The 23729-nt window shown below is 40.7% G+C and overlaps 2 protein-coding genes across 2 annotated transcripts; both read left to right on the forward strand.

Moving 5' to 3' along the window:
• The first annotated feature begins 1907 nt into the window (after positions 1-1907).
• On the forward strand, positions 1908-16743 carry shprh (SNF2 histone linker PHD RING helicase). The gene is made up of 30 exons (XM_087833297.1): positions 1908-2038; positions 4426-5016; positions 5237-5366; positions 5459-5677; positions 5816-5894; positions 6318-6468; positions 6593-6695; positions 6779-7038; positions 7132-7785; positions 8255-8506; positions 8593-8671; positions 8957-9120; positions 9286-9542; positions 9760-9881; positions 10146-10234; positions 10378-10470; positions 10586-10693; positions 11094-11236; positions 11334-11507; positions 11676-11738; positions 11821-12046; positions 12234-12371; positions 12665-12766; positions 12866-12937; positions 13294-13482; positions 13597-13689; positions 13782-13868; positions 14413-14591; positions 15620-15700; positions 15807-16743. Exons 2-30 carry the CDS (start codon positions 4435-4437, stop codon positions 15901-15903), a joined length of 4986 nt encoding a protein of 1661 aa, XP_087689423.1. The 5' UTR covers positions 1908-2038; positions 4426-4434; the 3' UTR covers positions 15904-16743.
• Positions 16744-17056: 313 nt separating this feature from the next.
• Positions 17057-22500, forward strand: LOC102788456 (pancreatic secretory granule membrane major glycoprotein GP2). The gene is made up of 9 exons (XM_035911083.2): positions 17057-17368; positions 17893-17981; positions 18085-18189; positions 20069-20229; positions 20323-20458; positions 20949-21043; positions 21564-21732; positions 21950-22064; positions 22173-22500. Exons 1-9 carry the CDS (start codon positions 17059-17061, stop codon positions 22346-22348), a joined length of 1356 nt encoding a protein of 451 aa, XP_035766976.2. The 5' UTR covers positions 17057-17058; the 3' UTR covers positions 22349-22500.
• Positions 22501-23729: the final 1229 nt, after the last annotated feature.

A 23729-nucleotide genomic window follows, 5' to 3' on the forward strand; every position in this document is an offset into this window, starting at 1 on the left:
GACTCGTCAAACTTCAACTTAATTTTTCCCTCCTGCGTTGTGTCTGACACGGACAGATGTGATGTACTTGTTATTCACTGCTGCAGTTGTCAAAAGAGAGCGGGCTCTGCTGCCACCTTGTGGTGAAGGGGTGATGCCACTGCTGCAACTTCATTGAATAAAAGTTTACTCAACCTTAAGAGGTACCCTTTGTAAGCCTAGGTCACAAAATAAGCAACCAGTAAAACAAAGAATTTGGCATTTCATGAACTCTCTATAAGCCTACAGCTTTGTGCAAAAATGCTGAGTGACTCTTTTTTCTTTTTTCTTTTTTTTTTTTTAAATATTTTGCTTCCAATTTTCTTGTAGCTTTGGCCAGTGACTGCTTTTCGGCTCATTTACAAATCAGTGTTTTTACCTGAGAATTGTCAGAGGAATCTCTGTTTTTTGTAACGCTAAGCCACATAAAATTACATATTAATCATTCAAGCATAGCAAAAAAAAACAAAAAAAAAAACACCCAACTCAAAGGATGAAACACTGTTGTGTCTACATGTAAGAGAAAACTTAGCAAAGAATCAAATTTAATTCTATCTTTAAGCAGTTTGTTAGCAGCAGCCCGTTAGAAAAAGGTATATTTGTGTCCTGGTCCAGGTAGTCTTTTTTCCCACTTCTTTCTTTTCCTTTCTCTCGCCTGCTGCTCTCTCTCTCCCTCTCTCTCAGGTGGAGTTGTGGACCTGCTGTTCTCGCTGGCAGAGCTTCAGCCCTCATACCAGTTCCCTGTCTTTTCATCAGATGCCAGTGCTTTAAATGATCATCTTCCAAAAAAGGATTACCGGTATTTAACCTGTTCCGAAATGCTTGTTGACCTATAATCAAACATGTTTCTTATCATTCATATTAAGTCATTTTGAGCCAGAAAGAAAAAGTAAAGTACAAGCCGTAGTTTAAGCAAAATGATTTTTATGCATCCTTTAAATAGTCTTACTGATAAAATAAAAATAAAATTTTCACAAAGCCATTCTTAACGAAGGGAAACTGGAAGAAAATGGCAAATTATCCCAGAACTGGCCTGAAAATCAATGGAAGCAAGTCTAATTGGGTGATAAGTCAAGATTTGAAATTTGGTTCTAACCGGCACCAGTATGTTTGGAAGAGGTCAGGAGAGCGGTACAACAATGAGTGTTTACAGCCTTTTGCAAAATTTGGTTTGGGACCACATTTTAGCCAGTGGTGTTGGAGATCTTTTCAAATTTGCTGGAATTATAAACACATAAAAAAAACACATACAGCCAGATTTTGATGAAACACGCAGTGCCTTCTGGAAAGCATCTTATTGGCAACTGCTTAATTTTTCAGCATGATAATTATTTTTAAACACACTGCCAGTGCAATATAACCATAGCTGGAAAAAAAAAGTGCAATAGAGCCTATCAGTCATGGACTGGCCTCCTCAAGACCCTGAACATCAACATTATTGAAGTAGTGTTGACAGGGAGTAGAACGAAAACGGCAAACAAAGAAAATCTTTTAGTGTGCTTGAAGAAACCTCAAAAACTATTAAACTATTCCCGAAAACTACTTGAAGAGATGACAAGAAAACTGAAAAGAAGAAAGAGTTCAGGCTGAGTTGACAAATAAAGGTGGTCATATACAATATTGACTTTTAAACTCATTAGACAAACTCAGTTTTTGTCTGTTTTTCTCTGATATTGGCAATATATATGTATGTATGTATGTATGTATATGTATATGTATATATATATATATGAAAAAATATAAAGAAATGCAAAAAGAAAGACAAAAAAAACAATCATTTGGAGCAAATCATTTAATCTGTTGTATGTTTTGAGTCATACAAATTTATGTTAGATAAACTTAATCTGACAGCTTCCCCTGCTTTGACGTCATTTCCTGCATTTAAAAATGGCGGACTTCAACATTGATGTCCGTAGATGAACTGTACTGCGGTTCAGCCGGATTGTTTGGAGCTGCTTCAACATGAATCGATTTCTCGTCGTGCTGTAATAACAGGAGCAGTTTGAGGCAGACCCGACAAGTAAATGTGCTTTTTTTTTCATTGACATGTTTAATTTGCTTGTTTGCAGTCAGGAGATGAAATGTGGCGCGCTGTGCGAAAGTGCTCTCATTGTGTAACACTGTTTACACCACAGACTGTTGTGTGCTGATGGTTTCGCTGCTGACTGAATTCTCAGAGGATAAACTCTCCCCGCAGGGAAGGAGCTAATTTTAAAACTGCTGTTTGTAAGCCGTCGTGTAGAAGATGTATAAGTTAGCCAGCTAGCAGTGCATGTAGCCTGAGCCATAAGAGGTAAACACAGATTCAATGTAGGTGAAGTGACAGGCTCCAGCTGTGGATGCAAACTTAAACTCTGACAGTTTGTCTTGTGGGATATGTCTCATTCGCTTTGATAGTTTAATAGCACAGTAAGTACCTCACATGCTGCTTCCATTGATATGCTATCTTCCAGTATGAGCCTTGTTGACCGTTGTTGACCTGCTGGTAAATAAGAAGTCTGTTGTATCCCATAAGAGGCGATAAGAGAGCAGGGTTTGAAGCAGGGTTTCATCTTAACCAGGAAACTTCAGGGTCAACCCTCAGTTTTCTGTACTACAAAGGCAGATCACTTCTTACTGGGATCAACATCAACATAGTAGCTTATGGTGCCAACCTAAATAAGTGGACACATTAAGGTCATTTTCCGGATTAGAAATCAACATTCATGATATCACCACCTATTGTTCTCTGGAGAACGGCCTCACCATTATTGGAACAGCCCTTGAATTCAATTTGTCCATCCATTTTCTTCAACTTATCAAGTTCTGGAGATTATCCCAGCTGTCATGGAATAGAATAGAATTAGAATTAGAATAGAATTCAACTTTATTGTCATTGCCTTGTACTTGTGACATTTGCAATGAAAAGCAGTTTGCATCATCCAGAAAGCGCTGTCACTAACCACCACACCATCATGCCACCCTACATCAGAGGACTAAACATCAATTTAATGAAATACTTACTTATGATTAATATTGATTCCTGGCTCAGTCAGAGACACAAATACATTTGGGTGTGTCAGGAAGGGCAATCAGCATAAAAGCTGCCAAAAGTGGCATTATGCTGTCATGAATAGGGAAGCAGCTAAAGGTAGCTTTGTTACTTAATTCTAATCCATCAGATTCTCCTGTGTCTTAATGTCAGAGTATTTTGGGTATGCTGAAGTTGCACAGGACCCAAGTTCTCCCCAAACAAAATAGCGTGAATAAGAGATCAGCCTTGAACATCACAGGTGCTGCCACCCTCATAATAACTGCTCACAAGGGATATCCACAATCTGTCGTTGAAGTGGTCTTATTATAATTAACTGTTGCAATTATGGGTGCTCGTCTTAAACAAAAAAGTTTTAAAAAAATGAAGGAAGCTTATGTACAAGTAATCCCAAGGATGCAAGAGGTTAAACTTTTTAAAACTCCAGTTTCTAGTGGGGTTTTTTCCTACTTTTGACTCTGTATGATGGCTCTTCCCCTATGGTAGCTGGGAGAGGCTCCAGCCCCTCGCGACCCTGACAAGGATAAGTGGAAGAGGATGGCTGGATGGACTCTGTATGATGTCAACATATTACTTCTAAAATGATCATCTTAGACACAAAGCTCTAGCTGTGAGAACAGAAGCATTCATGCATGTACAAACATACTACAGTATTAATATAAAAGTCTTTGTAGAAACATTATTTTTGCTTTGGATCTACCAGCAGTTGATTAATGCTGTGCACACTCAGGAGCTGGACAGTTTCCGAAAAAGTTATCTGATAAAGTCAGCTAAAAAAGGTTGTACCAAGGCACAGTAATAAATAAATATGGATTTAGTTGAAATGTGAATTATGCAGGAGTACTAGTAGAATATATTAAGTCCTGCATAAGTGCATGTAAAAATGTAATGATTTAAGGAGGGATATAGGCTAAAAGGCAACATAGGTAAACAAAATGTTTGGTTAGTGGAAAATTGGATTTTACTTAATTTTGTTTGTGTAAAAGAAAAGCATATTCCAGCTGCTCCCTTATTCACCAGGTGTTGCCACACTTTGTAGCTCTGCATATTTAATTTGACAGATTTTTTGAACCGGATGCCACAAAGGGATTTGTGTTTCCCCTGGAGACTGAACCATAGATCTTTCACTCATTAGTTGAATGAGTAAACCACTGTACTGTGGAGCCATGGTCTGTATGACGGAAAGTTTTTATGATTAAGTTATTGTTTATTATTAGGCAATAATCAACATTGTTCAGGGAAACTCAGGAAGGGTATTTTCTCTCTGCCTACCAAATATATATATAAGTATTTGGCATATGCTACTGATGAATGAATAAATGACGTGGTGTTTATTTTTTTTGGTGAGCGTTTCATAATATTTGCCCTCTTTGCAGAGCTTCACCATGAGTAGCCGAAGAAAGAGGGCCCCTCCTGTGAGGGTGGATGAAGACGCTAAGAAGAGGTTGAACTGGAACATGTTGGAAGACCGCAAGAATGAGGAAGTCCAGGAAGATGAAGAGATACCGACTTGTTCCATTCTTTCAGCGGACCCAGCTCCTAGTAGCACCCTCCTCTCCCCTCCAGAGGGCACCACAGAGGCTGCCTGCACCCCTGTCCTGTTTACAGAAGAACTTCCCAACACATCGTCCGACATCACCGCTGCTTCTACCTCCCTGGCGCTCACTGTGTTTCCACTTTTGAAGCTCAGCCACATCTGGAAAGCACTCATTGGGGAGTTCAGTGTCAGGCCAGCCTGGCTCCCATCTGACTGCGATCAGAGAGCTTTCACGTTTCACAGGATGGGTGAGCAACTCTGCATCAGTTACAGCAGCTGTGATGAGAGCTCAGGGGTGCAGTGTAGTCCTGATGAAGACACTTGTACGGCAGAATGCAGCCTTCGTAGGATCCCATTGGAGGACCTCGACTGGCTACAGAAGAGGAGGGTGGTGCAGCTCTGTCACCAGGCAAAAGACGACTCAGTCAAGGTATATGTAGGTGTTTCTACTGGGACACAGAGATCCATGTTTAGGCTTGATTTTGTTAATAAATGGTCATGAAGTTACCCGGCTTTTAATACCATATATTTTTTAAATCAACTGTCTTTGACTGGATTAAAATTGTGCTCCTTTAGTCAAATCATCAAACAGTTCAAGTTTTGTTAAACATTATTTCATATTTAAGCTTCTCCCTGGCTCTGTCTGGCAGGTGGGGATTTGCTTGCTGGAAACTGGGCTCGGGAAGCCAGAATTCCTCAGTGAGGGAAATGCTCGGCTCAAAAAAGCAAACCAACTGATGCAGAAGTTAATGGAGTATTTCTACGATTTCATTATTCCCGGTAAGCAGACTCCAAGTTCTTCACACCATACTATAGCAGCACAGGGTTTCCAATTCACCTTGACTTGTTTTTGTTGCTTATTCTTCATAAAGAGGTCGTAGATAATGAGGAGGAAGAATGTGATACCGACCTGGAGAGGCAAAATGTTGAGGAGCTCTACGATTATGTCAGGCATATGCACCAGGAGGAAAGCCAGAAGGTGACCTATGACGTTCAGCATAAGGCTCTTATTCCTGTACTCAGGCCCTATCAGAGTCAAGCAGTCAACTGGATGCTGAGAAGAGAGAAATACAGGATCAACTCAAGTAAAGGTGCCTCTGTTCATTGCCCCTACAGCTCATCCACCTTTAACTGGAATTTTAAGTTAGATCCATTTGAATTTAAGAATTTTTGATATCAGTGGTTTGTCTCAAAAAGCATCATATTCAGTATTTACTGTTTCTTTGCAGAACAATCATTGCATTTCCTCTGGCGGGAGTTGATTGCTTTGTGTGGCAAAAAGCTCTTTTACAACCCTTTTATCGGCTGGTAAGAACATAGTTATTCTCATGTTAAAGGTTCCGATCATTTGGAAACATTTTCTGCCTTTTCAATATTATAAAGATGATGGGAATCTTATCTTTCTGCAAACAGTTTACACTTAAACTCAATATAATCCACAGGCCTCACTGTCAGCAGTTTTTATGGGGACTACTATTTAAGTTGAAACAACAAAAGTTGTGTGTGTTATTATTTTGTTTGTTAAGCAGCATTAGCATAAAACCTGATGGGAGAATTGTTATCTTAAAACCACAACAGTAAAACAGCCTGAAGGGACACCATCAGTGGGAAAAAAATGTGTGTAATTTGAATGAGTTGACCTTTTAACTTGCTGTTATCACATTAAGGTGACTCTCAGGTATGATATAGCTCTACAGCTACTAGAATTTAGTTTCTTTTTTTTATTTTTAGCTTAATTCGAGAGTTTCCACTGGCTGGCATTGAGTGGCCTGGTGGGATCCTGGCTGATGAGATGGGGCTTGGAAAGACGGTGGAAGTTCTGGCTCTAATCTTGTTTCATACCCGGCAGGACCTCGAACAAGAGGCCCTCACACTGCCTGTGGTTAGTAGACCTCTACTGTGATGAATGCCACATTTTTTTTCTTCCCTAAACTTTATAATCAAATCTTATGTATCATACAATGGTTTATGATTTATTTCTTTTTTTTAATCTCGTGGCTTTGCAGGGAAAATCTGTGAATTACTTTGTTCCTCCTCCTCCGCTAGAAAGAAAGAAAGTTATCAGCTGCAAGTCTGAAGCTCAGCCTAAAATTAAAATATCCTACCCAAGTATGTCACTCAAGTCTTTTTAGACAATCCGCATAAGTCACTGAAGTTTCACACCTTTTTGAATGATACTTATATTTCTCCAGCTGTGCGTGTCATGCTACTCACTGCTATAAAGGAGATGAGATCTGGCAAGGGAGCCTCAGTCAATGCCATCTTCACCTACATCCGAGCCACTTATGGCTATGACCTCCTCAAGAACCGCAACCACATCAGGAAGACGCTGACAAAGCTCATAGACGACGGCATGGTTGACCGGGTCAAAGGTCGGGGCTTGGCGGGGTCGTTCAAGCTGGGAAAGAAGTACAAAGAAACAAAGAAAACATTTGCAGGATCATCAAAGTCTGTAAGAATAAAGAACTTGTAATATGAATGTTTCATGCTACAAATATGACTTTATTGTGTTGCCTGAGTTTGGTCTGCATTTGTCTTTCTTAAGACTTCGAGAAGCACGGAGAGCACGCCCAGGAAAATGTTTCAGAGACGAGCAAAAGAAAAGGCAGAGGCAGCTCTACAAAACTCTCTCTCAGACGATCAGAGAGATCCGAGCACCCCTACATCTGACTGCCCTGTCTCAGAGGAAGCAGAAACAAAGACAGAGTGGGATGAAAGTCTGAATGAGAAAGCAGATCAGCCAGGTGACATGCTGGATTCTTCCACGGCACCGTTACAGGTTTCTCAGGATAAAAGTGACTCAGATACACAAGACATGTGCAGAATAGCTGATCTCCCCGAAGAAAGAGGAGAAGCTTCACAGCTCGATGATGACAAGGAGACGGAAACCCCCACCAGAGCGTCTGTCGTCCCGTTTAACACCCCTGACTACAGATTCGAGTGCATCTGTGGTGAACTTGGCATCATTGACTACAAGGCCCGCGTCCAGTGTATGAACTGTCAGCTGTGGCAGCACGCAGACTGTGTGAACTATAAAGAAGAGAGCCTTGAAACTACACCTTTCTACTGCCCTCACTGCCTGGTAGCCATGAAACCCGTGTCCACAGGAGCCACCCTCATAATTTCCCCGAGCTCCATCTGCCACCAGTGGGTCGAGGAGATCAACAAGCATATCAGGTCCTCCTCCTTACGAGTGCTGGTGAGAGAGTAGATTCATACGTCAGTCTCTTGGTAGTATCTCATATATAATATGCTCAAAGTCTAAAATAAAAATAAAATAAATCTTAAATGTGCTTCCTGAGTAAAACCAGTTGTTGTTTGGCTCAGTTTAGGCACAACACTGATTGGTTAGATTTAAGTAACAAAACTGTTTTGTTAAGATTAAGAAAGACCAGGGTTTGGTTTAAAATACACCCTCTACCTTCCAACTTTCAGGTACTCTGAAAATGATGCACTCACTTAAATCATTGCATGTTACACTACTGTACCATCACAACAGTGCGAGTCGTCAGTTGCAATGATGATGCAGGAGCAGGAACAACACAACATTGTGCAAGCACTACACATCTTTTATAATTTGTTAAAGCACGCACTCCTCTCTCTCTCATCTGTGTTTCTTTTCATATCCTTGGCCTACCTAATTATTTTGCCTTTCACATTCCTCGTAGGTTTATCAGGGTGTGAAGAAACATGGATTCATTCAGCCTCACATGCTCGCCGAGCAGGACGTGGTCATTACCACCTACGACGTGCTGCGCTCTGAGCTCAACTACGTTGACATTCCCCACAGTAACAGCAAAGACGGCCGCCGCTTCCGCAACCAGAAGCGTTACATGGCTATACCCAGTCCTCTGGTAGCCGTGGAGTGGTGGCGAATCTGTCTGGATGAGGCTCAGATGGTTGAATGCCCCACTGCGAAGGTGAGATCATTCAATTCTTGTTGCATCTCACTTTGTTTTGTTATTTAAACGTGGTTTATGTGACCGCCTGACGTTGATCCCATCAGGCTGCGGAGATGGCTCTACGTCTTGCGTCTGTTAACCGCTGGTGTGTCAGCGGCACTCCAGTTCAGAGAGGCTTAGAAGGTAATGTGAAGAAGCTGTTACCACAGAAGAAAAAAGAAATACTATGAGTATGAATGCAAATGGAATTTTTTATGTAGCACATAAAAATATAAAGATAAAAATAAGTGTAGGTTTTCACTGCCTTCACCTGCCACTGCCAGAGAAAATGCCAAAATATAATAAAGCAAAGTGTTTTTAAATCTATGCACAGATAGAATTATTCTGTCAAGGTTGTGATTTCAGTCTTTGGTCTCTTCAGCAGTAAAAAAAAAAAATAATTAAAACTTCTTTTTTTTTTTGCTGTAGATCTGTATGGCCTTGTGCTTTTCCTGGGAGTTGACCCATACTGGGTGAAACACTGGTGGCACCAGCTTCTTTATCGTCCCTACCGACGTGGAAATACAGAACCTCTGTACCATGTGATCGCTCAGATATTATGGCGATCGGCTAAAAAAGACGTCATTGATCAGGTAGGATTTTAAAAGTATTTTTCTGATCATTGGCCTGGATTTCATTGAGACTGTCTAAAGAACTATTTTGTTTGACCCATTTTTTTTCATATGAAACACATCCTTAAAGCTTTCTCTTTTAAATGTTTGTACTCATCTTAGATGGTCCTGTTAATCTTTCTCCAGATTCAGATCCCGCCTCAGACAGAGGAAGTGCACTGGTTGCACTTCTCGCCCGTCGAGGGTCACTTCTACCACCGTCAGCACGAGGTCTGCTCCCAAGACGCTTTGGTTAACCTCAGGAAGATCTCAGACTGGAGCCTGAAACTCGGCAGCCTCGACCGCCGTACCGTCAATACCATCCTGTGCCCGCTGCTCAGGCTGCGCCAAGCCTGCTGCCATCCACAGGCTGTCAGGGGGGAGTTCCTACCTCTGCAGAAAAGGTATTATGTTCTCAAGATGCTTATGCATAAGATGAGGTCTTATTAAAGGCAGCTGCAGCAGTTAATTAACAGTCCAGCTGGACTAGATTACAACATTAGGATGATTGAAGCACCCCCAGCAACCTTTTTGTTACTGGGGGTGTTTATTTAAAGCTGACCCATTCTGTGTAATCTGCACTGGAGGATTTGTTAAGCAGGTTTGCCTGCCTCTCTGTAGCACCATGACAATGGAGGAGCTCCTGAAGTCCCTGCAGAAGAAATGTCGAGTGGAGTGTGAAGAAGCTCACAGACAATTGGTGTGCGCACTCAATGGTTTGGCTGGAATCCACATCATCAGAGGTATAGATCCCCACTTCTATACATCTGCTCCCTTTGCTCTTAGTTTCCCATGGGAATTAGTTTAAACAAAACAGAGGCCACGATCCCATCTTTGTGTCTCCCGACACTTTTTGCACCGGGATGTTTTGTTAAGGCTGGTCTCAGTAAAGCGATATGTTTATTGTTACTGCACTGAGGTGATTTGTGTAGCCAACTTTGTTTGCTTGACATGTAGTGGACATTTTAAGTGGCACTAAGGATGACTATTTCCTTTGCCACCTGCAGGTGAGTTTGTAGAGGCAGCAGAGATGTACAGAGAAGTGCTCCGTTCATCAGAAGAGCACAAAGGCAGACTGAAGACTGATTCGTTACAGGTATGTGGTCTCATACATTTCATCTCTACAAAGACTGAGGGAACACATGACTTAAAAACCAGAAGCTAAAATCTTTGTTTCTGACTCTTAGAATGTATTGACATAATTAATTTTCTATTACTCTTGCCATTGTGGTAAAACAGAGGCTTCATGCTACCCATAACTTGATGGAGCTGCTAAGCGCAAAGCATCGTGGGATTCCTCCTACCCTCAGAGATGACAGACTAGATGAAGAGGTGATTCACAAATATATATTATACTGTCAGAATGTATCTATTTTTCTTCTTTTTAAATCAAATCTGTGTTTTAAGAATTACTACTGCAGTTTTTTCATTCTCCCTGTCTCTGTAGGCCGAGCAGCTGCGACAGCACTACATGACCAAATACGACTCTGAGGTCGCGGATGCTCGGCAGGCTTTGCAGCCGGTGCTGCAGAACATAAAAGAGCTGAAGCGAAAAGTGAGAACTTCTTTACACTCGGTGAAATTACATATTTTATGAAAAGATTACATATATAAAGAGAGACATAAGTGATGTTTAGGAGTGCAAAACCAATATCTTAAGATCATAAAATTTCTGCATTGATTGCCTTTTTATATACATCCTCTGCAGCTGCTAAAATGAACTTACTTGAAATGTATTTAAAATGACATTTATTTTGATCTGTTAATGAACTCCAACAAATTAGCACAGCAAAAAGAAAACTGCACAGCAGGAAATTGGAGCTTACTGATCAAATTATTTTAATAAAAAGAAAATAGTAAATGTAGCTAATGGCACCATAATTGGCATTCTACTCGTTACTTACACAAACAGTTAAAGTAGTTGAATATCACTATGATTATCTATCTTTCTCAAGGTCAAGCTGAACTCTCCCTGGTGGCTGGATGTTATCCAGAGGGCAGTTCGCTGCTCCACTGATGACGACCTGGTGTCCCGCATCAAGAATGAGCTGACGTCCAGCTACAAACAACAAGCCCACAAGCTCTCCATGGCAGACAAGTAAGCACTTTTTTATCAAGTAGTTCCGAGTAGTTGCAAGCAGTTACCTTGAACTTATCAAAAAACTAGGATGCTTCAAGTGTCTGGTGTCCTGCAGGTTCCGTGATTCCTATGGTCTGCAGTTTCTGCTCACCACGCAAATGCAGGACCTGATGAAATCTCAAAAGACTGTGCAAGATGCAGTGAAAAGTCTTGAGGGTCCGGCCTCGAAAGAAGTTATAGAGGAGGCCACAGTTTGTCATCTCAGGCCAATGCGACTGCCACTCAACAAGTATGTCGTCAGCATTTTGCAGCTTCGTACAAGCACTGTTAGAAACCTTAAAATGTTCAGTTTATAAAGTTATGTGGAGGTTATATAACAGCTTTTCCTTGTGCTACATAACACTTTGTAAATACTCTGAAACTTATTTTACCTAATATCTGTCTTGTCATTTTCTAGCTGTGTTTTTTGCAAAGCGGATGAACTTTTTATAGATTACGAGTCCAAGCTGTTTTCTCACACGTAAGTAGAGCAGTGTTTTTAGATCCATCATCAATCAGATTACATAACCAAGCGGTGATTAATCAGTAAAATTCCTCCACAGCGTCAAAGGTCAGACAGCCATCTTTGAAGAAATGATCGAGGATGAAGAGGGGCTGGTCGACGACCGTCTCCCTACCACTAGCCGAGGTCTGTGGGCAGCCAGTGAGACAGAACGCACTTTGAAGGCCATCTTGTCTTTTGCCAAACTTAAACGCATGGACCCAGACCTGGTGGAGGAAGGAAACACTTTTATGGAACTGTTTGAGAATTGGAAGAAGGAGTACAAGGTTTGTAGGCACACTTACAACATTACAAGGACAAACGACAACAAGAGCATCTTTTGTTTTTTAAAAAGCTGCATTTTTCCAGTAGGGCTCCAATAGGCATTTGGTATTATTATATGTATTATGAGGAGTCACTTTAACAAAAATTCTTTCTTTAAGTCTTTGTTTTGGTGTTGGTGTTTGTCCTCAGGTGCTGCACGAGTACTGGATGGTGCTGCGTAATCATGTGTCAGCCATCGATGAGCTGGGTATGGCCACCGAGAGGCTACGTGTGCGTCTGCCTGATGAACCAAAGCCCAAACTGCCGCACATCATAGAGCCCCACGAGGCGAGTTAAAGACAGTGACACTCATTTAGCGTAGCTGCACGCTTATGTCAGTCTGGTAAAAGATAATTTATACAAGTTGTGACAACATGACTGACTTGTTATTAGGACTGTTAAACGATTGGCTCTTTGCAGAGTTACTTTGCTTCATAGACTAACTGTCTGCAGAGATTTAAGGCGGGGTTCTTCACTGTCCCCGAGTTTTCTCATAAGTTATTGTTGGATCAGTGGGTTTCTACATATAATATAGATATTTTTCATTACCTGACCCCTCCTCTCGATTGTTTTGCTCCCAGGTGGAGCAGAACAGAGTCAAACTTCTGAACGACCAAGCTGTGGCGAAATCTCAGCTCCAAAAGAAGCTCGGCCAGTTTTTGTATCTCACAAATCTGGAAAAGGTAATTTTATAGGTGATAGTAATTACACAATTCCTAATGTTACCCCAGCTAAATGTATTATGTGAGCTTACTCTGAACAACATACATTTCTTGATCCAGTCGCAGGACAAGTCTACTGGAGGTCTGAACCCAGAGCCGTGTCCCATTTGTGCTCGGCCCCTGGGACAGGAGGTGAGAGTCACTACTTCTTATACATCTTGGTTGGTGGGAACATCTCAGTAGATCATCAGTTTGGGAAATATTCATACCAGCCCGTCTAGCATTTTCGAACAAACCACTTACAATCTGCTTTCTTCTCCATTCTGATGCTCAGTTTGAACCTCAGCAGGTCATCTTGACCGTGTCTACTTGCCTAAATGGAATAGGTTGCTGTCACATGATTGCCTAATTAGATATTTGTATTAATAAGCAGCTCAACTGGTATACCTAATGAAGTGGTTAGCGAGTGTTTGTAATTAATGTAAACAGTTATCCATACTCTGCTATTCATACTTTAGAATAATATCTCGCTCTTCTCTCTTTTCTAGTGGGCCGTGCTGACGTGTGGACACTGCTTCTGTAACGAGTGTATTGCTATCATTGTGGAACAGTACAGCGTGGGCTCAAGGCGGCGTGCCATCAAGTGTGCCATTTGTAGGCAGACTACATCCCACACAGAAATCTCTTACGTGTTCACCACCCAATCATCCAGTCAGGACCAAGACATACCAGTCAAGGTCAGCCAGCGACCCCATTTTCATGTAATGCAGGCAGAGATGGCCGGATACCTGTAAACAAAAAAATAAATGTATAACACAGCCATGACAACGTTCCTCTTCCTGTGTTGTCAGGGAAGTCACTCTACCAAAGTGGAGGCAGTTGTGAGAACTCTGAAGAAGATTCAAGTGACCAACCCCGGGGCCAAATGTCTCGTCTTCTCCACGGTAACAGTAAACTATCCGCACTCTTCAAGACTTACTTTGGCGATATCGAGTTTGGATCTGACCTGTTTTGTTGCCTTTTCTCTTGTGCACAGTGGCAGAGTGTCCTGGACATCATCGCCAAGGCCTTGTTTGACAATAACATGGAGTTTTCTCAAATCAACGGAATTCACAAATTTCAGGTTTGAATTTGACACATAATGAATGCCACAATTTTTAATACACACCCCTGCTTTTTAACTTTTGTATTGTTTTATTTTTTGTTGAAATACCACAGACTGTATGATAGAGTTAAACATTTGCAGTAAACCCCCCTGTCTAAATACCTACCTACTAGGTTTTCCTTGGTGTGTATTCTCGCATGTTTTTTTTGTGTGTGAGCTATACTGCCAACAAACCAACAGGTTGATCAACTGGAGATGAATTCCTGCCTCTCATATGCAGAGACTTAATAACAATTAAGGTTTTTCTGTAGTAAAATACAATATAAAGACTATAATGAATAAATTCATTGTCTATGTTTTTGTGTAATACAAAGGAGAAACTGGATAAAATCGGCACGTTAAATAATTGTTTGAATTTGAAAATACACAGTATTTAAATTGCAGTATTAATTTTCAGATGATCCTCATTTTTTTCTTAAAATAAATCAATTACCAAAGCATCTCTTGATACAGATATGACTGTAATTTGTTCATTATTGCACTTTTCATTGTGGTTTTCCAGGAGAATCTAAGTTCCTTCAAGTACGAAGAGAAGATCAACATTCTTCTTCTACCTCTCCACACGGGCTCCAATGGGCTGAATATCATCGAAGCAACACACGTGCTGCTGGTTGAACCAATCCTCAACCCTGCTCATGAGCTCCAGGCAATAGGCAGAGTGCACCGGATTGGCCAAACCAAGTAAGGAGCAAGCAATAAAGTGTGTCAGTAAACCTCTGAAGTTTCAGCATAACTTTGTAGGTCCTTTAGAGCTTCGTGTAGATGTGTTGCTGCATCTACACGAAGCTTCTGCATTTTTCTCATCTTGTGAGAATTGACTTCAAAGCTGCAGTTTATTTATTTTTTCTTAGATTCATGTTTAATACGAGTGCAACCTCTAGTTATTTAATAAAACTATAAATCCACAACTATGCAGCTTATATTATGTCAGAAAATAAAGCACTTAGAGTTCAGCAGGATACACTGAAATTGATTTCATTAGTTTTTTGTTTTTACTCACCACTGTGCTCAGGGATATGCAGTTCTTCACCAAAGTGCACTTATATAGCATGCACACCTCTGTCAGTGCTGTACACACATCATTATTCACTACTTCTAGTTATAGATCTGCATCAGAATGCACAAATGCATGTAAATTAAATCCAACTAAGATTACTTTTTTTTTTCATTTAGGAGCAGTTAAAGTCTGACAAAGGAATGACAATGTGGAGAATTTGTTAATCCTTTTATCAGAATAATATTTATATTAAATTATCCACCCTCTAGGGCAGCACGGTGGCACGGTGGTTAGCACTGTTGCCGCACAGCAAGAAGGTCCTGAGTTCAATTCCACCATCAGGCTGGGGTCTTTCTGTGTGGAGTTTGCATGTTCTCCCCGTGTTTGCGTGGGTTCCCTCCGGGCACTCCGGCTTCCTCCCACCGTCCAAAGACATGCAGCTTGTGGGGATAGGTTAATTGGATAATCCAAATTGTCACTAGGTGTGAATGTGCGAGTGAATGGTTGTCTGTCCCTGTGTGTTGGCCCTGCGACAGACTGGCGACATGTCCAGGGTGTACCCCGCCTCTCGCCCTATGACAGCTGGGATAGGCTCCAGCGCCCCCCCGCGACCCTGAAAAGGATAAGCGGAAGCGAATGGATGGATGGATATCCACCCTCTACTGAACAAAAAACTAAACAAATGCTCATTTTTGTTTCCTCTCTCCACCAGGCCAACATTTGTTCACAGATTCCTCATCAAATCTACAATTGAAGAGAGAATGCAAGCAATGCTGAAGACGGCAGAAAAAAGGTGCGTGTCAGTTCTTAATGATGCTATTTTTGTATTTAAATACAAGTTTAAGAGGTCAGGGGATACGCTGTTGTCAAAGTACCAATAAAAGTCTTTTTGATTCCAGTCACACCACCACAGCCATGAAGCACTCAGAGGCTGCGGTACTGACAGTCGCTGACTTGGCTGATCTGTTCACTGAAGACACTGAACCTCTGGAGTGAATCTCAGCACTGGGCTCCTCACAGAGGGATACCAAGTAAAGCAAACAGGAGAAAAAGGGAGTTCACGATTTACACAGCGGTGACAAATTTTGCACATTCCACTTTTTTTATATGAGCATCCTGATGTTACGAAATGAATTTCCAAAAACTATTTTAAGAAATTTCTGATGGATGATGACTACAAATTTCTTACTTGTTGAATTTTAACTCAATTTAGAGCTGATGCATTTGCATCACTTGTCATAGTTGTATCTTACTGGTCCAACTTGTTCAGCTGTGTTTGTTTATCGCATTTAGTCAGGTGTGTTCATTTATGTGCAACTTCACTGTATCTCCAGATGGACTGAACCACTTTGAGGCATTCTCACAACATTCAGGAAATAAAAGTCTGTGAGTGACGGGTCGTCCGCCTGTTATTGCCAGATTTCTTTGTGCTGTCCTTTTACTGTGTGGTTTAAAAAAATGAAGCAGGAAGGACGGCATTGATTTGTGCTCACCTCTGACATAAACTCACTTTTACTCTTTTACAACTGAAGTGAAAGACTGTCGCGGGATTTCTTCGGCCGGGCAATCGACCTTAAGTTATTTCACTGTTGAAACAAAGCCACACAGTTTGGTCTAACAATAGCGCCCATCCTATTTGCAAGACAAAAAGAAGCACAATGTGCAGATTGTTGGAAACTAATCTTGTAAATCAAACTTGTAAAAATTGTGTGAAGATGTTTTGTGCTTTACAGCAACAGTCTCATTCTTTTCTATTCCTCTAAATCATCTGGTCAAGCTTAGGAATCATGTGGCTTAATTAAATGTTACTTGTCTTAAACTGATTAAAATAATCATTCCTCTCTTGTATTTTATGGTCTCTTCTACCACACACATGCACTCACTGGTACTTGGCATTGTTAGCGAATTGCCCTTGACTTGTAATGTGTTTCTTTTCACCTGACTGACTGCGATTCCCGTACTTGTAAAGATTTTAAAATGTCCAGACAACAAAGAGGGACAGCCTCGTGCTGGTGTTCCTTTTTACATGGTTACCAGACTTCTTGTTAGTCTGTGTAGTAAGAAACAGTCATAAGATGTTTACTAAGAGAACGTCGCCACAGTAGGCGGTGACATGGATGTTACCTTGGACTCCCCCGGTTCCCCCTATTCATGCGTGGAATCTCATTGTTGTTGGGGGCATCATTCAAGCTGGTGTTTTTAGGGCTTGAGGGAGGGCCGCAGTTCATTAGTTTTCAAGGGGCTGGAGTAAGAGACGGGTACTACATTTTCTGGTGTCAGACTGTGGTGAATAGCTCCCAGAAGATTCACAGAGTGTCAGAGAAGGAGCCAAAAGGTAGTGGAGTGGCTGAGCTACCAGAAAGCAGAGGGAAGATGGCATCTGCCAGTTTGGTTTTTGTCTGGCTACTGCTCACCATGAGGATGGTCACCTCGGCAGTCTATCTGGAGCCTGAGGAGGAGGGTGAGCACACGTTTCACAGCCCACAAATCTGGGGATGAACAAAAAACAAACTGATTATTGATTAGCATGTTTTGTTTTGTTTTACTGGCTGCAATAATTGTAAAAAGGTTCTAACACGAGAGGAGGATTTAGTCCAAGTCCAGTGAAAGCTGGAGTACAACTGGTGCCTCCCTTGGCAAAAGCTGTATGCCTTGACATTAAATGCAGTGACGGGTTTCAACCACATTCAGGTCTTGACACTCTGAAAATGATTGAGGCTAATTTTTAAGAAAAATATATAGAAAATGACCTGTATATACATACATAATGCTCAAAAGTACTGAGTCATAGTATAACTTTCAACAAAAGAGGAAAATAATCATTCTAAAGCTAATATTTTGATATTGTTGGTTTGGTTGATTTCCTTATTGGTGGCTAGACTGTTGGTCCACTACATGTGCTGACTGGTTAAATAGTAATATACCTGTTTATAAGTGCTGAGTGTAAAATGTGACTGATAAAATAACTTTGTTTTTTACTGTTAGAACTTAATGAAACTGTCATTTGCACCAACGACCGTATGGAGCTTGTTATTCCAAGCGCTTTTTTCCTCAACAAAGTTCCTCCTGTTTACGTAAGTCATCACTGACCAGTCATTAATAATGCCAAAAGCACTGTGTCATTTTGAGTAATTATTACATATTTGTCTCTATTTGCTTTGTGTCTTCTCTTTTAAGGCTTGGGATTTGCATTTAAATGATCCGGAGTGTCGTGGTGATGTAGTCGGAGAGGACTATGTTTTCAGCATTAAGACAAATCTGTCAGATTGCGGCACTATAATGGTATGATCCATCTTTGATTTGCCTTAAAAAAATAGAGGATTGCTCCTTCAGGTGATCTTTTAAGAGTGAACTCAGATATTAAATTCAGGTAAATCTGATAAGAAGACAAGCTACTCTTTACTACCTCCATTAATGTTAAGAGAATCCTCTTCATAATGAATTAAAGTGTCTACAGGTGCTGCAGGAATATCTTCAGATCCATGATCCACGCACCTTCTTTCTACTGTGATGTGAATGTTGACTATGAGGCTCTGTGTTCAGATTTTGTATGGAAATTAGCTGATAGCAAGTATAATAGATGGACAGAGAAAGGCACACACTCTGAACCCAGAGAGACGGGAATGAAGAGAAAAGAAGGGGAGGAGTGGCATTTATTTAAGAAAGAGGGACAGAGCTGTTCTTTTTGCCTATAACAGGACAGGGCCTCATTTAAAGCATCAATGGGACTCTGAATGGCCTTGTATTTCTTATTTATCAGCATTCACGTGGGCAATGAGGCTCACGGTTATTTTAATCCAGCTGCTATACACTGAAAGTCAGCCACTGCTTAACACATAAGTGTCCTTTAAATCCTTGGAATGCTTTAAAAATTTTCTTGTAAACCACCTAAAAGGTTAACACGGCTTTCAGCAGTTCTCTCAGTACTCAATTTCTGCGATTTACAAGGTTTCTGCACAGAAGCTGAGGAAAGTAAGTATGCTCTGAAGGATAAAGGGCTGTTGCTAAAGGAGAAGAATGTCACAGCTGTCAGTCATGCTTTCACCTTGACCGTAGCACCTTTTACACAGAGACGCCACGTTTACAGTTTCCTCGCTGACATTTCAGTGATGGTTCTGGATGTATAAGAGTCAGAGCCTTCGTGATATGTGCACGTAGCAGTGGGGGGTTATGTTTGCTGCGAGATCTGTCAGTGGTCCTCTCATTGAGGCTGCCCCGGGGGAGCGATTGAGTGTTTACCAAGAAGTAGTAAAAATGTTCAACTGTTAGAGGTAAAGACAGTTTGTCCTGCTTTGTAACCATGGTCACCCACCTGCATCTCAACAGGGACCTGCAGAAACTTCACACACCAGCTTTTCACCTTTTCCCATTTTATGGTTTATTTTAAAAGGATGGTGACAGCTGAATAAGAGTATTTAATCCCAGTGACTACTCAACCTAACTTTAACTTAATCTCTGTATTATTATAGGTTGTTTACATTACAGTATAAAGCACCTTGATCTAACTGTTATGTGATTTGGCACCATATGAATGAAACTCAATGAATTAAAAAATTAATGTGGTGATGCTAGCATATCCACTTTGCCAGTATTCATATGTACCACAGTAGCGTTTATGTATTGTTAAATGTTAAGTTGGACTGGTACTTATATAGCACCTTTCTACTCAGTTGAACACTTAAGGCACTTTCTAATACAAGTCTCTTTCACTCAGTTACACAAACATCCACATAGTGCTTTTATCTATGCCTAAGTGCTTTCTAACATTCACACACACTTGCACCCTGATGAACATGGTGGCAACTCAGGGTTCAGTATCTTTCCCAAGGATGCTTTAACATGCAGACTAAAGGCCTCCCAACCTGCATTATGTTAGACTCGTGTGTGTGTATATGTGTTTTATGATGTCGCGATCCAGACATTAGTTAGACAAAGGCATCAAACTTAACTAAACTTCTAAACTTTCACAAAAGACATTCTCTTAAGATCTCCACTATTTAATCAGCCCATCACTTAATTTCTATTCCAGGTTTCTGCAGTTGTTCTTACCTAAAACAGCATTATTGATTTCTATTTCTATAAAAATCTAAAAAGTAACGGTAAAGTAAACAAACTACATTTCCCCTCACTGACTATCACACATGCTATGTTCTCTCCATAGGCCTCAGATGACACACACATGGTGTTCATAAACACCATACACAACAACTACTCAGATATTATCACAAGAAACTACATCAACATAACATTTGCGTGCCGCTACCCCATCAACTACATGGTCCAACAGCCCAACGGAGAAAACATGATCAGAGTGGACATCAGGTAAATGTTTTCTGCTTTTCTGACTTTTCTCCAACTGGAGAATGATTTGTTCTCGGCATTTGGCCTATTTTAATAAACCCATTGCCTCTGTAGACCTATCACTCTGAACACCGAGGATGGGAATTTCTCAGTGTCAATGCTGCTGTACAAAGACGAAGCCTTTGAGGACAGGTGGACCACTGTGCCATCGCTGACTCTGGAGGATAACATCTTTGTAAAAGTTTTCATGGTAAATCGCAGTGAAATGTCACTTTATTATATTTTTCACCTCCAAATAGTAAAGATGTAGTTCTCACCTTAACAAGTTGTATTATATATTTGCAAATTGGAACGATGCACAAAAGCAATATGTTATATTGGCATTTGATTGGCAGGATAAGTATATCTGTTAATATCTAACAGGGATTTTAAATACTTGGCTCTGACTGTTAAGCATTCAAAGTGTTGCTAATATTCACAGCTATTTTTGAGTTAGTTTGGGTGTGCTCTTACACAAGGTTAAGCAATATGTTTTGTGGGTAGCTTTCCAACCAGTGCTGGAAATCTAACACTCCACCCATGACTAGACAGTCATTTGAGTCCTCTTTCGTGATGTTATAATCTCTTGGTACACCTGTTGTTTACTTACTATGAGTCATCATTTTGTTGTGCGTTATGGAAAACTGTTTGTCCTGTTTAAGGAATTAATTGACCGTTGCTGAACTCTGTCTGTGTCACAGATACCTTCTCATCTGCAGCTGCGTATGGAGAGATGTTGGGCTACGCCGACCAGTGATCCATACAGCAATATTCAGTACACCTTCATCACAGACAGGTCCGCCTCTGGACTGTTTAAACTGAATGCAGATGAAAATGCATGATTGCCATGTTTACACCACATACTTGTCGAAGGTGTCGAAGCTTGTTTATGGCGTTCTCCGTGGCTGTGTTGTTTCACCACATTAGCAAACAGTTCCACCTCCTCCTACGGGTGCACTGTTGAAATCTGAAATAAGAGAGTTTGTTGCATAGAGAGCTGTCCAGACAACAAATCTCACAGGCTGGTCATGTGACTCCTGGCTGAGAGGCCACATGCATTTCACTTCAACAGCTGTGCATGCCCTTGACAACCAGGCAGTATTTGGTACTGTTGGCAACAGCAGAGTTATGAAATGCACCAAGATTTCTCAGAGCTAAAGAGATGAAAGCACTCAAACACTTCTGTGTTGTATCACCTCAAGTTATGTTTGCATTTTTTTTTTTTATTAGCTGTTTCTCCTTTTGTTATATTTAAAGTACAGCATCGTGTTTCATTGCTATCAGCGGGCCTCTTAGACTTGTCTCCTTCACTCTAGCTGCCCAGTGTTGACCAACGACCAGACTCTGAGCGTGCTGAAGAACGGTCAGGGCCCAGAGGCCACGTTCAGGATACAAATGTTTAAGTTTGTCGGCAGCTCATACACCAACGTCTTCCTTCACTGCAACGTCCAGATCTGCCACAGTGGTCCCGGTCTGTGTCAGCCTGTGAGTGACCTCATGCTGCACCCATTCCTCAAACTGATAGTCAGAAGCCAGTTCAGACAAGTAGCCTGCTATATGTCACCAGTATAGACCCGTCAGCCTAGGAGTGGTTTTCAGCCATATGAGCTGCCATCATTTTAAACATACAGTGCTTATGACTGAGGGTTATAGCAATGTTGGTTTTTAAATTTCACATTTCACTCGTGTATTTGCCAAACAGAACTGTTCCGGTGAAGATGGATTACTGAGAACACGGAGAGAAATACCACTGTCTCATACAGTTTCTTACGGACCCATAAGACGACTATTCAACCACAGTGAAAATCCCAGTCTAGGTATGTTTTTTTAATTCAGTCTTTGCAGTTAATATAGTTTAACTTCATAGTTTAAAGATTCCAGACACTGTAAGCAGTTCATAAGCATGCAGACCCACCTGTGTGTAGATGCAGGAGGAGTCCCAGCTGTGGAGACATTTGTCCTCGGAGGACTGCTGCTTGTCTTGCTGCTGGTAACAGGAGTCTTTGGGAGGTTGTGGCTTCGCTCCAGACATTTCTACCCAGCACGGGAAGCACAGCTTACCCTGTCCAACATTCATCACATCTCAGAAGTGGCCTCATGAATTGTATGGACTTTATAGAATTAGAAAATGGACACAGGAAAACATACGTACACGTGTTTTTATAATAATGTTATATGTTTTGTGTATTATGCTCGTTAGAAAAAAAAATTGTTTGATTTGTAAAAAGCTGTGGGTAATAAACATTTCTCTTAAACACATTCCTGATATTAAGATACTTGTGCTTTATTTCATTATTTTTATTTTGTGCTACTTAATTCAACTACTGTATACCATTTGTATTTTCACTGAAGTAAATTTTTTCTTGCATGTGTGGCTTTTACTCAAAAAGAAACTATAGTGCCTTTTCAACTGAATATGATCCAGAGCAACAAAACAAAAAACTTGCCCGAACGTTTAATGTTTTACTTTTTAATGTTATACGACACACAAATATGCTGCTCAGTTTTGGGTCACATGGTTTTAGTTTTAACACGTGACCCAAATAGCAGCTGTAAATAAAACAATGTTCTTAAATTAATTATGTTTAATCATGTTTCATGTTTAATGAAAATGGATGTGAATTTGCTGTTAATGCTTTCTGGATATGACAGGAACAGTAATCAGACTTATTTATGATAGGATAAGTTATAATTTTACCCCAGTCTTTTTATCTTTATGTATAAAAATGTAATTAGTCTTTCTGAGTTTTTTAAGCATCCTCTGATTTTTACTTGTATGCCTACATACAGTACCATGCAAAAGTCTAGAGCCGCCACTCATTTCTTTATGTTTTTGCTGTGAAAATGGGAAATAGATTAAACTAATTATGAATCATGCAAAAACATACATAGAAATGCAGCATATAAGTATTCTGTATGCAGTGTACCTCTCCTGCCCTCCTCCCACACATACTGATTTTGATTCACCACACTATCAGACTTGTTGCCACTGATTTTCAGTCCAGTTGTTGTGAAAGTTTGTATACCTCAGCCTTTTATTCCAGTTTACCTCCATAAGAAGGGTTTCTTCACAGCCACCCTTCCACTAGGACCATGTCTAATGATGCTTTGGTGAATAGTAGAGTTAGATGCATCTTTCAGGTCCTGTGTCAGGTCTTTAATGAGCTTTTTCCTCTTTCTTAAAGCCATAACTTTCCGATTCTGTGCCGATTCTGTGCCAGCTGCAGACAGATTTTATACCTGACACTTCTTCTGTTGTCCTCCATTTGTCCAGTTTCCTTAAGTTTTTTTAAGGACACACCGCACACCATGCTGTCTAGATAGATATGAGCTATGATATGAGCTAAGTTTTCAGTTAATGGCTCTTCGGGAATCACGTTGTTGGTTCAACAGTAGTATTTTATACCCATTATATCATGTTGTCTTTGACTTTCTGTAGATTCAAAAAAGAAATTGGAACAAATTATGTGTTTTTGCCACAG

The sequence above is a fragment of the Neolamprologus brichardi genome, chromosome 19, assembly GCF_056152115.1.
Source record: "Neolamprologus brichardi isolate AB-2024 chromosome 19, ASM5615211v1, whole genome shotgun sequence".
NCBI classification, from domain to species: domain Eukaryota; kingdom Metazoa; phylum Chordata; class Actinopteri; order Cichliformes; family Cichlidae; genus Neolamprologus; species Neolamprologus brichardi.

Excerpts from the sequence above, each read along its gene's own strand:
- shprh (XM_087833297.1), top strand. The coding sequence starts at position 4,435 with ATGAGTAGCCGAAGAAAGAGGGCCCCTCCTGTGAGGGTGGATGAAGAC. Across the intron at positions 9,543-9,759 it reads TTCCTACCTCTGCAGAAAAG|CACCATGACAATGGAGGAGC; the intron begins GTATTATGTTCT and ends GCCTCTCTGTAG. Across the intron at positions 13,690-13,781 it reads AATGTCTCGTCTTCTCCACG|TGGCAGAGTGTCCTGGACAT; the intron begins GTAACAGTAAAC and ends TCTTGTGCACAG.
- LOC102788456 (XM_035911083.2), top strand. The coding sequence starts at position 17,059 with ATGCGTGGAATCTCATTGTTGTTGGGGGCATCATTCAAGCTGGTGTTT. Across the intron at positions 17,982-18,084 it reads ACAAAGTTCCTCCTGTTTAC|GCTTGGGATTTGCATTTAAA; the intron begins GTAAGTCATCAC and ends TTCTCTTTTAAG. Across the intron at positions 20,459-20,948 it reads TCTTTGTAAAAGTTTTCATG|ATACCTTCTCATCTGCAGCT; the intron begins GTAAATCGCAGT and ends TCTGTGTCACAG.